The sequence below is a fragment of the Motacilla alba genome, chromosome 2 (genome assembly GCF_015832195.1).
Source record: "Motacilla alba alba isolate MOTALB_02 chromosome 2, Motacilla_alba_V1.0_pri, whole genome shotgun sequence".
In the NCBI taxonomy this organism is placed as follows: Eukaryota; Metazoa; Chordata; class Aves; order Passeriformes; family Motacillidae; genus Motacilla; species Motacilla alba.
Genome location: NC_052017.1, coordinates 86,842,390 through 86,856,170, shown reverse-complemented (window position 1 = coordinate 86,856,170; position 13,781 = coordinate 86,842,390). Strand labels below are relative to the sequence as shown.

At 34.7% G+C, this 13,781-nt stretch overlaps 1 protein-coding gene across 5 annotated transcripts in view; it reads left to right on the top strand.

Annotated features, from left to right (window-relative positions):
* PTPN3 (protein tyrosine phosphatase non-receptor type 3) overlaps positions 1–13,781 on the top strand; it is a 158,074-nt gene that overhangs the window by 87,982 nt on the left and 56,311 nt on the right. For all 5 annotated transcript variants that reach the window (XM_038163408.1, XM_038163399.1, XM_038163416.1 and 2 more), the window contains 3 exons: positions 4,798–4,918; positions 8,622–8,709; positions 13,425–13,513. In XM_038163408.1, coding sequence (XP_038019336.1) covers positions 4,798–4,918; positions 8,622–8,709; positions 13,425–13,513 — 298 coding nt within the window. The remainder of the gene's footprint in view (positions 1–4,797; positions 4,919–8,621; positions 8,710–13,424; positions 13,514–13,781) is intronic.

The window sequence follows — 13,781 nt, the reverse complement described above, 5'->3', positions numbered from 1 at the left end:
AGTGCCTCATAGATATGACACTACTGTTCTTCTGTGTTTTGAGTTGCATGAACCTATTAAATGTTTTTGTGAAACATGACTAAAAAGGGGGAAAGAAGAGTTTCCCAAGGTCAAGGTCCATGTAATACAGAATTACACTCATGGTGTAACATTGCCTCAAGTTGCACCAGGGAAGGTTTAGGTTCTGTATTAGGAAAAAGTTTTTCACCCAAAGGATTGTCAGGCTTTGGAAGAGGCTGTCCAGGTAAGTGGTGAAGTCATCATTCCAGGAGGTATTTAAAAAATGTGTAGATGTGGCGCAGAGGAGAGATGGTTTATTGTGAGCTTGGCAGTGCTGGGTTAAGGGCTGGACTCAATGATCTTAGAGGTCTTGTCCAACCTAATGACTTTATGATTCTCAAATGAGTAGTGGTGAATGCTGAGAAACAACATATATGGCAGAGGATCAGATGCATTAGTTTGGTAAAGCCTCACAATGTTTTGGGAGTACGGGTAACTATTCCTTTAAGTCTTTTATCCCAATGCCTCCTCAAAATGAATACTCTTTGTACTTTGGATTATACTTTGCTTTTCTCAATAGTTTTTTTTTTATTTTTTTATTGTGTCTGTATGGTTTCTGAAGTACATGTTGTATTTGAGATGCAGAAACAGCAACTCAGTATAATTTATAGTTGCTAATTTGTTTCTTCCTTTTCCTTGTTACTATTGTTTTAAGTTGTTGTTTGACTGTGTCTGGGTTTTGAGCTGCTGATTTTTATTTTTTGGTTCTTTTAATAAAAGGCATTACAATGACTGGCTCATTTTTCATTCTGGAGTGGTAAATAACTTGGAGACTACCATTGTGCATGCATAGTTTTCTCTATTTTTCCTCTACAAATGTTCCTTTGTTTTTATTAATGCCTAATTTCTCATTCTGTCTTACCACAAAATGGCCAGCTGTTGTAAGTGGTCATAAGCAGCTATTTACAGTCATGTCTAGGCTGAACATTTTGTAAGGGCTCTTGAGTGTGAAGCATTATTTTCTTTTACAAAACAAATTAGTTTTTACTCACATGATAGCTAGTTCTACTTGTCCTGTAGGGACATCACAATTTCTTAGGGACTGAGTGGGTTAGTGTTCATGTTCTCATCCTTATTTGGATACAGGTTCCACTTGTTGAAACACCTTTCCTTCTCTCAACATTCACTTCTGAGGGTTTTGGTCCTTTTAGAAATTTCTGTCTGAAAACCGTTTTCAACATGGTGTCATTTTGATCATTCCAATGTACCTTTTTAGTCTGCATATAGTAAGTGTCTGCATTTTTATGTTGGTTCTTTGAAACTGCATTCTGCTGTAGCAGATTGTTTTCTGATGCCAGAAACATTTTAATACTTGAATAATTTTTAGTTACTGTTCAGAAACAGTTTATGCTAGGAAGTTCATCTTTCTTCTGTTCTCTCTTTGTGCCAAGAAGCAATCACTTAAAATTTCTAAACTGATTAAACTGTATAGATCAAGTATCTTTTCTTTTTGTACCTCAGTGTTCATATGAAGATAAATTAATCATTAGCCTTTAATACTACATTTCACCCTCATCTCAAGAATGGGAGTCATTTTTGCTGTCCTGATTTGGAGTCCAGTCATATGATCCTAACTATGTTTTAATCCTGGACTGCAGTTTTATACGTGGGGGATTTTACAATTTATATGCAAGACTCTTCCTGTGGTTTGTTTATTCTGTTGCCTTGTGAACCTGATCTTTATATGTAGTTATCCTTTTTTTAAAACAGGCAACTCAGTTCACTTTTGTGCTTTATTCATCTGACCTAAAATATTAAAATTGCAAAAAAGTTACAAATTCAATAAGAAACCTGCTTGATTATTTTCTGATACACTTCTCAGGTCTATAGAAAGTTGATATTTAACCAGTTTCTAAAGGCTAGCTTTTGTTGGCATTCCTTTGGGTCAGCTTGTCCATATGATCTATAACTGATTTCTCATCATGGTTAGGCCATGAGCCATTCATACATTTCCCTTCTTGTATCTGAAGTTACTTGAAATGACCATGTGCAGACATAGGTTCTGGTGATACAGCTTTGGATGCAATTATTTTTCTTATTATTTACAAGCAAAGTCTCTAGAATTGGAGAACAATGTCATCTGCATCTTGAAGGATATCTGAACAAATTACTTTTGAAAAAAGTATGAAGACTATATAGCATGAAGAAGCTTGTTTAGGCTTCGATAAGGCATAGACACATCCTATGCTTTGTAAACATATATGATCTCAAGATTTGTGTTTCAAGCACTTATAAGCTCTTACTTTATTGAAAGTTTGTCAATCTAGTGTTTTAGCATGGCTACTTGGCTATTGAACTCTTCCTTTACTAGAAATTAAAAATAAATATCCTGTTTTTACTGAATATGTCCTTTTAAATTAATGGTTCATCACATTCCTTCCTTTAAAGCTTTTCATATTAGATATATAACTCTAAAATACAATATTCTGATATTTATATATCAGGGGTTTGTTTGGTTTTTGACTCATCTTTGGTTCTACTTTTTCTCACTTTGCTTTATATTGTTTGCTTGTTATAATAAATTAAAGAGCAACAGTGGTCTAGAATGGAGAAAGGTTAAAATATTATTATTTTTATAATCTTAACTTTATCTTCATTGAGTTCATATCTGCTGACTTGTGATCAGAGCAGAAACTATGTCAGGAGAAACTCAGATTAGAAATAGGTCTTTAATATTTCCTGCCCTTCTTTTCTCTTCTGGAGACAACCAGTAAAGAGATAGAAGCATCATAGGTTATTATTCTTGCCGACGTCTCAACATGTCCTAACTTTTTTTTCCTGCTTGGATAATTAAATTTTACACAAGATCATTAGTCTTGCAAGATGTTTCTCTTCTACTGTAACAGCTGGCTAGGGAGTTGGAGAAGCTAAATTGCTCCCCTTGTTGGCATGGCCTCAGGTAGCTAGTAGCAAGAGGGAAAAAACCCAGAATAGCCTATTTAGAAGATTAGAAAGAAGACTACCTCATAATGTATGAAGGAATAACAGTTGCCCCCTTTAGAGAAGGAAAAATTACAGTAAAAATATCTTTTCCTATTGCAAGGAAAATTGAAGTAGAAAACGATGTTATCTTATTCCTGGAAATCTGGTCTTTTCCCATTGGCAAGATTAGAATTCAAACTGGCTGCAGCAAACCTTAAAGATGTAGATTGTTTCATAGAAAAGATGGGTTATGTTAATGACTAGTAAAGGAAGGGATCCTCAATCAACTACTGTAATTGTGAAATTGTGGGTTTTATTTTATGCTATTATTAGCATACTACTTATTTCTAAAAGTTTCAAATTTTCACTTTTATTGTTGTTGCCTTAGACTTAGCATTGTCAGACTTGGACATTTTGTCAATATATGGATATTTCTAAAAATCATCTCAGTTTCTTATGATACTTCTGCATCACCTGTCTTGGTTGATTTGGTGATTTTTTTTTTTTTTGTTTTGGTTTGTTTTTATTCGTTCTTTTTTTTTTTGTTTTTCTTCAGATAAATTTTACAGTACTGTTCAAATACATGTTTTGGCTCTCATGGAAAATATTTAGTCCTTTTCCTGCCATTTGCTAATTAATTTAAAGTTTAGACTACCTTTTAAAAGAAAGAACTAAGGATGCAAGACTTTCTGTATTTAAAGTAAATTAGTTTCTCTTTATCATTCCCTTTTTTATTTAAATATTTCTCTTGATGCAGAAAATTAGGTGTGCAACTGTATTAGCTTTTGACTGCATTTCCCTGGGAATTGTATTGCATCATTGTAGTTCCATTTTCTGGACCATATAAATCATGCAGTTTGGATATATATACATGGCAAATATTAGTTATACCCTGCATTATAGATCCTACTTAATTACTAGGTGTAAATTATTTCTGATGTGCCTCTCATGCCCCTCAACTTGAATCACTTAAATATCTTTTTTGTGCTTTAAAAAAAAAGATTTCTGGAAAATAGTGTTAATATTATTGATAGTATATCCTAAAAGTGTGCTCTTGAACTTTGATTTAGTTGAGGAGCTTTTGATGCTGAATTGTTTGCAGCTTATGAGTAACTTTCTTTTCTGTTAATTTGCAAATCATACCAATATCTTCTGGGAAACTTTAAGGCTTTATAATCTCTATTCCATATTCCTTATGAAAAAGATGGTTAGTACAGGTTATTTACTTTTTGTAGCAACTTGATAATGTTATGTGTCAGTCAGCAGTTATTTCACATTTTCTGTTAAGTAATTCACAGCTGAATTTCTAGGACAGTGCCAAAGTTGGTAGTAGAGCCATTTCCACCTGAATTTGGGAAGAGTGGATGCTTTTTAAGAGACAGATCTTGTTGAAGACTCCTAATATGTTCTAGTCAAGTAAATGTGTCAAATTGATTTCATTTGCCATCTCTTACTGAAGCAATTTGGTGTTCTCTGATGTTACAGTGCTGCATGTCTGTGTCAGCACAGCACATGACATCTGTCTGGTGCTGTTACAGGTTGTGATGCAAAAGTGAGGCTACATAAGTAACTAAATAAAGTACTGAGTCATTCAGTGCCTGAGATTATAGTTTTGGTAAGTGTATTTTGAAAAAAATCTTACCTCACTGAGGTCATACAGTTCCCGATGTTCAACACTTCTTGTCTGTTAGGAAATAATCAGTAATTTCTGCATTCTCCCATATATGTATGTATTTTAATGAGAAGGAATTTCTTCTAAACAAAAATCCAATTAACTATGAAAACTTTGTGTATGTGTTTCTTGTTTCTTAACAGCACAACTTGGAGACTATAATGCTTCAGTGCATTGTTCAGGATATCTTTCAAATTACAACTTTATACCGGAGCAGAACAAAGATTTTCTTACCAAAGTAGAAACGCTACATGAGCAGCACAGGTAATGTGAACTTTTAGTTCTCTCTCACCTCTTTAGCTCTTAAAGAAAAAAAAAAAAGATGTTAAAAGGAAGACTCAAGTTCTTAGTAGTTTCATTACAACAGCCAGTTGTTAAGTGAAATACTTGGGTTTATCATAGAGATGCTAGATTAATTATATTCAGAATATGATGCTAATGTGTTGAAACATTTAAATAAATTTCTAGTTATAACCTCCAGGAGATTAGTTAGCCTTAAATATTATTAAAGGCAACAATCTAGATCACTATGCTAGATGTTTGAGGAGCTTGCTGCATGAAGAACATTTGATAATTTTTCAAATTCTACTTTTTTTTTTTGCCTATATATGTGGAAAAAAACTCCAAGAAATGCCATAACCATAAAACACTTCAATTAACTTTGTGCTTTCACTCCCCTCTCCTGAGTGTAATACAAAGGCTGCAACAGATTATTCCAGTCAGTGCGCTGCTAATTATTTTCTCTGACCCTGCTGATTTGTCTCTTGTAAGACTGCAGCTTTGGAATTAGTGGTGTTGATCAGATACTTGCAAGCTGAATGCAAATATACCAATCTAAGAAATTGTCTGTGAGCAAATGAAATCCAAATCTCTGTAGAATTGTTTTCTCTGTCTGTATCTTAACTGCAGCAGAGCTAATTCCCTGCTCTCTTAGTTTCTTTGATTTATATCCTGAAATATTTCCATTTTCATGTCTTCCTAATGTCCCTCAGCTGCTTTTTTCTCATCTTTCAATACTCTTATTTTTTCCTCTGGTTTCTTTACTGCTAGTGGGTGTAGTGAGTAGTTCTGAACTTCACGTGTGCTCCCTAGCCATCCAGAACAGGCCTTGTCATTTATGGGGCAAAAGAAGATTAACCACTGAACTCTTAACTCCAACTGTCCTTTCTGTTGGAAATACTAATCTGGACTGCTTTCCAAACAGTTCATTTTCAGGCACACAATACCTGATGCTTCTTTCTACTCCTTCCAAATTAATTTGCAGTTTCCAGTAGGTTCAGTAGTTTTTTGATGAGGACTTTTAGACAAGAATGAATAAACCTGCTTGTCTTTCGGAAGTAGTCACCTTGGAGACCACTGAGGGAAGTTTTTGAAGAGTCTTGGATTGGCTGGGTTGAGTTTATGTATTTAGTGCTGTGGTAGCAAGAGATATAAAACTGGTTATGTACTGCAGAGGAAAGATCAGAAGTTAGCATTGGTTCAAACTAAGGTGTGGTGGGGTCTGTTGGAAAGGCTTCTTTCTTCTCTGTGTCCTTTCAGTGATATCAGTGCTTTCATTGAGTGTCTTTGGTGGAGTGAAACCTTGATGTTTGAAAAGTTTAACTTCCATATTGGAATTAACAGAGATGTTGGTAATTGAAAGTCTGAATAAAAATACTGAGTCGATTGGACCGGAAAAAATGTTTCTTTATTATTTTAACACATTTACTTTAGAGTGCAAGGAGAGGCAGACAAATTATTGTATATCCTGGAAGTATTCCTTGCATACTCCTTTGGCATTCGTATGTCTCAGACGTGAATTTGACTAGATCAGTGCCAAGAACATACTTGACAAGAATGGTTCTGGTGTTCACCAGAGCTGCTGGGAAGGAAAGATGCAAATGAAGAATTTACTTTTTTACCCTTCGAGAGCACATTGTTGCTTTGGAATGAGATTTCTGCTAATCTGGAATAAAAATATTGCTGCAAACCATATAGGTTATCTGTAAATTATTATAGCTTTGAAATTGGTATTCTTCTATTACAGGATTTCAAAGCCAACCTATAAACATCTATCCTTTTTTCATTCTTTAGTGTCTACCCTTTGGGAAACTTTCACAAAGTTTCACAAAGGAAAATAAAAAGGCTTGAATTGCTGAAATACAGACTTGAGAGAGGTTGTCTTGTGTTACGTGTTGTAACTGAGTGCAAGGTTTTTGTTACCTAGGTCTTATGTTGCTTTTTAAAATCTGAGGAAGTGTTCCCTGAACAAGTCCATGTCACACTGTTCAGTGGACAGTATGTAGCTGTTAAGAAAGCAGCTGTTGTCATGTTGAAGTGGTATAGCTTCAGAAATTTTCCTTCTGTGTTCATCCCTAAATCCATAGGGGGATTTTTCTGTAAGTAGTTGGTTCTAACGTGGTTTTCCTGCTGTGTTTTGCTCAGTAACATATGCAGCCCGAGATCTTAGGATGCAGATATTGTCCAAATTGTTAAGGTTTTCATAGTGCTTGCTAGATCCAGCTATCAGTTTGAAGAGAAGGATGCATTTGAAACTAAATAGGATGCTTAAATTCCAGATGAGGTTTTCTAGTGCTTGGGCATCAACACCTATAAAAATTGGAACATCGAGACCAATTTCCTCTTGCCTGTTCATCTCACTGAATAATTGCCATCTGCTTAGGGACCTGAAGGTTTCGTTTCACCTCTAATTGAGTAGGAGGGTGTAACAACAATGAGTAAAAAACCTAAATCTGTGCTGAGATACTTGTTGGCCCTTCAAGACACAAGGCATGACTGGTCTGGTGTAGATGGAGTACATAAATTGAGAATTAAAATTTGCAGGCCTATCTCGTTGGTGTGCAGCAGACCTTCTGAACTAAGTACTTGATCAAATTATTTAAAATGAGAGTAATATATTCTTGCAAACATATTCAGCATCCTTTTATAGAACAAAATGGGCATTTCGCATTGGTTTGCTTCTATAATTTTCTGACTCAGTGAAAGATATAGGGTCTACTAAAGTTTTTCAGAATAAAGGTGACAATAGCCAGTACACATGTAGACCTGAGAAACCAGTTTAGGATTGTGACAAACAGCAGTTATCTTCATCTTTGCCCTGTTTTTTCCTTATATTATGCCATCCTCAAGCCACGCTGGCCATGGCTTTCCAGTTCGAGGTAGCTTTCAGTTTTCTCCAGCATGATGTAATATTTCCTAAAGTTGCTGTTTCAGGACATTGTATTTTTGATGGTTTTGCATTTAAAAAGAGGGATATTAATTGGAAGCAATAAAGCTGGAGTTCTTAACTCAATGTTATGTCAACTTTTTGCAGGTTGTACCTAAATTGCATTTGATTAATGTAATTTTATGCATGTTGTTTTGGAAGCTTACCTAGCAAAGAGTTGTTTTTACCTGTACTTACAGAAGCTTTCTTGAAGATGAGAAGGTCAAATGATTTTATTATTTTAATGTCTTAGCTGCAGGAGAAAAAAATATTTTAGGACTTACAGATTTTAGGTAAACTGGGAGGGCTTTTCCTTGGTGAGTTTCATAACTTTTAATCTGTTCTCTCCCCTTTATTTTATGAGTACATTTGTGCTTCTTATCTTTCTTCTACATGACTTCTTTCTGAGAGACTATGAAATACACACTATTTACAGATACAGCTTCTTATTAAAACGTCAGATTTTATAGGGGAATTTTTTCCTCATCCCTTTGAATATAACAGATAACAAAGATTTTTCTAAAAGTAGCTAGTCCACAGTGGCTAAGGTAATAAAAACACATATAATTCATTTAGTGTTTTGGGAGTAGTTTAGCAGGGCCTTCACCAGTGAAGAAATCGTGGCACTGCTTAATGTGGGGTCATTTCTGACACACTAGACTTTGGCATTCTTCTGGTATTATGCATTTGGAATAAATATGATATAATGTCTTTTACTTTTGACTTGTCTGTGGTTCATATTTTTTTTTCCCCTTCTTCTAGTGGCCTCAAGCAATCTGAAGCAGAGTCCTGCTATATAAATATAGCAAGAACACTTGAATTCTATGGAGTGGAATTGCACAGTGGTAGAGTATGTTTACATTGTAATTTTTCCCTTGGAAAGTAAATTTATATGCTTTTTTTTTTACATTAATTAATAGCAGTAAAACAAGGAATGTTTAAGTGCTGGCTTTATCATGTCTTTTTTTAAGTAGTGCTGGGTAATTTTTCAATAACTTGTGTGACATAGGTGCTGGAATTTCAACCAAATAAACTAGAGCTCCTCAAAAGCGTAACAAAGTATTTTTAAGACAAACTATGTAATTACTGCACTATATTTTACTTAATAATTTTACAAAGGTTTCTGAGTGTCTTAGCTGAAAGAAAATGGATGCTCTGTTTAGTGCTACTAGTTGGCAGGTGTTTTAAAAGTTTAATTTGTCTGAATTTCTAGTACTAATTTCTTAAGTGTTAAGAATATAGAGGTTTGGGGTTTTTTTTTGTTTACATTCCTGTATTCCCTAATTCCAGGCTAAATCTAAGTATTTAACAGTGTGAACGATGACCAGTAAAAATGTATTTGAACTCTTGTAGATACAAGGTGTTCATTGATAAGAAACATGTCTTAGTATTTCACTGTCTACTGCAATTTAATTTTTGACTACACTATTCATCTGAAGTGAATCCCCAAAATGCTTTTTTATTTGCATCCTAAGGTGCAAGTTACCTTCTGTGCAATAGTAAATTGTTTTTGTGTAGGACTTGTAGTGGAAAAAACAGAGGAAGTGCAGATATTATTATTGCAGATAATTGATTTCCTAGGTGAAGATGATTTCTAGTTTTCCTAACATTTTTTGAGGTTTGTTAATGATCCTGACACTAAGAGTTGGAATGAAAAATAGATAAATTTCTTTAATGATGAGGAAGGAATAGAATGAGTAATTTGCTTCCTTCAGCATATTTTCTTCTTGTTTTTCTTTATGCTGCCACAAATAAGTGATTGTTGCATTGAATTTCTAGAAATTCCTAAAATACTTCTGTATGAAGCCACTGTAATTACACTCATATTCATGAAATGCAGTGCTCAAAAGGTAGATACTTTTTTTAATAATGGAGAAAAGTAGAAAGGGAAGGAAATTATCTTATTAAATCTGACTTTGTATAGCCTGTCCATTGGGTCCTCTGTCACTTTTCTACTTTATTGAAGAAGCTCTTAGTGTTACACTTGAGATCACTATATGCACTTAACTTGATTGGATATTTGCCTTTTAACTTCTATTATAGCCTAGTATTTTGATAAGCCAACTTGAGTGCTAAGACTTCCACACTAGACTGTGACCAGTCTCTTAATATTGATGGGATGTTGTTTCTGAAAGCTCTTCTAATTTCCATTATCCTTCCTGAGCTGCAGGCCACTGATCTGCATGCAGGATGTCAGTAGTGGTTTTACCAGTGCCGGTAGTGACAATAGACTGGATTCAAACATTTTCAGCTAAATGAAATTTCACTGCTGACTATTTTGCTACTGTTTCAATTCAAAATAATAGGTTTATCAAAATTCAGGTTTTTTTATGGATGAAATATTTGAAGTGATCTGGTTTTTCTAGCCATTGAACTAGACACCTGATGTTTAGAAGCTGCTAGGAGGGAAATAGAACCCAAACCAGAAACTTTTCAAACTGAGTTTCGATATCATTTGAATGTTGAGCTTCATTCTTCCTCTCCCTTCCTTATCTCAGAGTAGCTAATGGAAAAAGAAAAGTACAGAGAAGGATAACAATCATGAATGTTTTAAGGAAAAGCCTTCCGTAGCAGGTGAACAGCATGGAGAACATGAATAGCCAGGAAGATCTTCAGTCTACCCAAAAAGAGACAGGTTTAAGTAAAGGAACTTTTTCCACAAGGCTGCAGTTGAACTGTAAGCGTTGCTTCTGGTTTAATGGATGCCCAAGGTGAAATAGCTGTCAGGAGCAGCCAGGCAGTCACTGGAGTCCATTAAACACAAAAGAAGCTTCTAAACCAGGAAATCCTCTAGCTGTAAATGACCTGAAGCTGAGAAGGGAAGTTGTTAGTCGGGATGTAGTTGTTTTTCTCTGAAGTTTTGTCCTTCCAAAACATCATTTGCAAGTCCCTCTTTGGATTGAATGCCACGAGGCAAACCTGTCAACCAACATGAGGTTGGTCATGCTGCTGTAGGCCTGTAAGAAGTTTACAATGAAGGTTTATAAGCTGCTTCTTCACAGACGCTACTGTGTCCTGCCCCTGCTTTGCCAGGGGTGTTTATAGTGCCTCCTGATAACCTCCCCGCTCTCAACAGTGCTTTCAAATCATCCTTCCAGTTTTGTCACATCCCAGTGCCTTGACCAGATTTAGCAGGGGCTAATTAAACTGTGTCTCTGTGAAAGGCTTTATCTCTGTGGATTCTGATGACCATGTTCCTCTTAGATTGTGTATGGCAGAAGCCATACACAGGTGACACCTGGCTTTTATACTAATGGCCCAAAGAAACTGGTGCTCCTGTACTGGTGGTTGAGAGTGGGATACTTTTGGATAATGTTTCTTGAAGAGCAGATGGATATATAGCTTCCTCATTTTTTTTTTTTTTTATGATAGAAAGTTAAATATTTAATGTAAGTGTGAGCCTTTTTTTAAGCAACTTACTAAACATGCAACTTCAATATGAGCTCAGTTTTCATCTGCAAACACTTCTGCTTTTTTTTCTGATGGAAAATCTGAACTTCTAAAATATTAAAATATGCGATAGTGTTAGGAGACTCAAGAGAGTGAATTCAATATCTTAAAACTATATTGATATTTCTTGAATTTCTAATCTCCTTTTCACTCTGGACCACTATCACCTCTGCTCAATAATTAATCTGCTGTTATCTTTCATTTTTACTCAGAGAGTTGAAGATAGGAAATTTTTTGAATCAATATTATTTCCATATCTACAAAAGTCAAAATGGTAATTGTAAATTAAATCAAATATGAATCAGTTCTTAACTAGATAGATGCCTGGCATGACAACTTTTTTATCTTTACAACTTTTTGTTATTATCTTCTTCATGTTACCTGTTTTTTAATAAAAAATGCATGTTATTTCTTTGTTATACAATTTAACAGAATGTTTTGAAAGTGAAATAACTGTACAACAATATCATATTTCATATAAGAGACCCTCTCTTTATGCTATTCCAGCATCTTGATTTTGTGTTTCTTAGGCTCAATACAAGAGAGTTCATAATAACAAATAACATGGGAGCTTAGTGGTTTGGGCTGGTGCAGAGGAGGGTAAGAAATGAACTTTGTTCTGACAAAACTTCTGGAGAAAATAGAGTAGTTTAGCCTAATTAATCCCCATCAAGTGTTTGAGATAATCCTTTATTTCTACTTAATCATGTCGATTTTAAGGTTTTACTTTAAAAGCTGCTTTTTCTTCACAGTATTGGTTTTTAAAAGCAAGAACCTGGAGCAAGCTCAAAGTGATAATAATGCAATTTTCTACCCTGCTTTAGGTTGGCCATATCATGGCAGAAACAGCTAAACTATAGGCAGTTAATCTTCTGAATACCTCAGTGTTCTTCCCAAGTATTAAAGTACAGGAATGTCAGTTCTGGATTCCTGTATTATGCTTTGCAAATTAGGTTGGACTTCACTCATTTATGGGCCTGTATCACACTTCTATTCAACTGTTTTTAAAGGATTTATTGTAGACTTTCCAAGCATTGCCAGAGCACATGCTACCTGTTCTATTTTCCCGTACCTTACTAATAGAAAGAAATTGGGATTGGACATGGAGGAAAGCCATATATTAATTGAGGCCAGAGTACCATCTAGAGGAGCAACTGTGCTACTGAAGGCTTTAAGAGAATCTGTTACCATTGGCTGTCCTCTAAAAACAGTCTGAAACTGCTTTTGAGTCAAACCTGATATTTGAAACAATGGATTCTACTTACATGTGGATCTATGTATGCATTCAGCTCTGTTTAGAAATCTGTGTAATGACACATTTGTGTGTATTGATCATAAGAAATGGGAAGCCAAGGTTTGTAACTTATTTAACATTAGTCTGGGTTTAGGCTCAAAATGACCATCCAGCATCCTCCTCTCTGTCTTTTTGGGTTTTTTTGTTTTGTTTTTTTTTAAACTCAAATGTTTGCTTATATGGAAGAATGTACTTTCTCTTGAGTATCTCAGTACCTGGAAAGGATTGTACAGTTATGATTTTCTTTTTCCTCAGTTGCATGTGTTAAGCTAATGCACAGCTTTTGGTTTAGTTAATAATGGATTTCATTTTGTATATGAAATATTCATGTGCATGTGTATTTCTCCAACATTTTCTCATATGCAAAATTATGGTCACCTCCTGTGCAGTCTTTCTTGGTAAGACCTTTTAGGAAAAAGTAAGGAATTATTTCCTCTCTTTTTTTTAAACAGCATGTAATCAGGCAATTTTTGTTTGGTTCCCAAAATTCTGTGACATCTGACTAATCTTGGGAAGTATTTCAACTTCTTTCCTGAAATTAATAAAGTTAGACTTGCAGATTTACTCTTGATACAGGCCTAAGGAACATCCAGGGTAGTAGGATGAATGTTATAACTTCTCTGAATTAATAATATTTAAAATGTGTAATAGATAACATCAAAGGAAAGAGAGCCACAAAAATCAAAACTAAAAAATGTAACTGATTTTAATTCCTCAAGTGTAGCAATTTAGGTATAGAAAGCTTGAAAATAAATTTATTAGTAGATAAATGTGAATGACAAAAACTGGATCTGTGTTCTTACAGTATTTTTCTTTTCTAGGATCTCCATAATCTAGATCTTATGATTGGGATTGCATCCAGTGGAATTGCTGTATACAGAAAACTCATCTGTACAAGCTTCTATCCCTGGTAAAGAAATAGGTCAAGTTTTTTCAATCTTACTTCCATTTGCTTTCACATTTTTTCCAAAGAAGCCTACAATATGTATATTTGTTCTTTATGGAGTATTGTGTTATTTCCGTGGGCTTAGATAAAAACCAAAACTTGCCTGGGCTTTTAAATTTTTAAGACTTTTGAAGTCCTTGCACTGTGTGAATTCTTGATCAAGTTAATTTACACACAGGTACATTATTAGGAGGACCTTGTGGTCTTAGAGATTTTCTGCTGTTATTGTCAA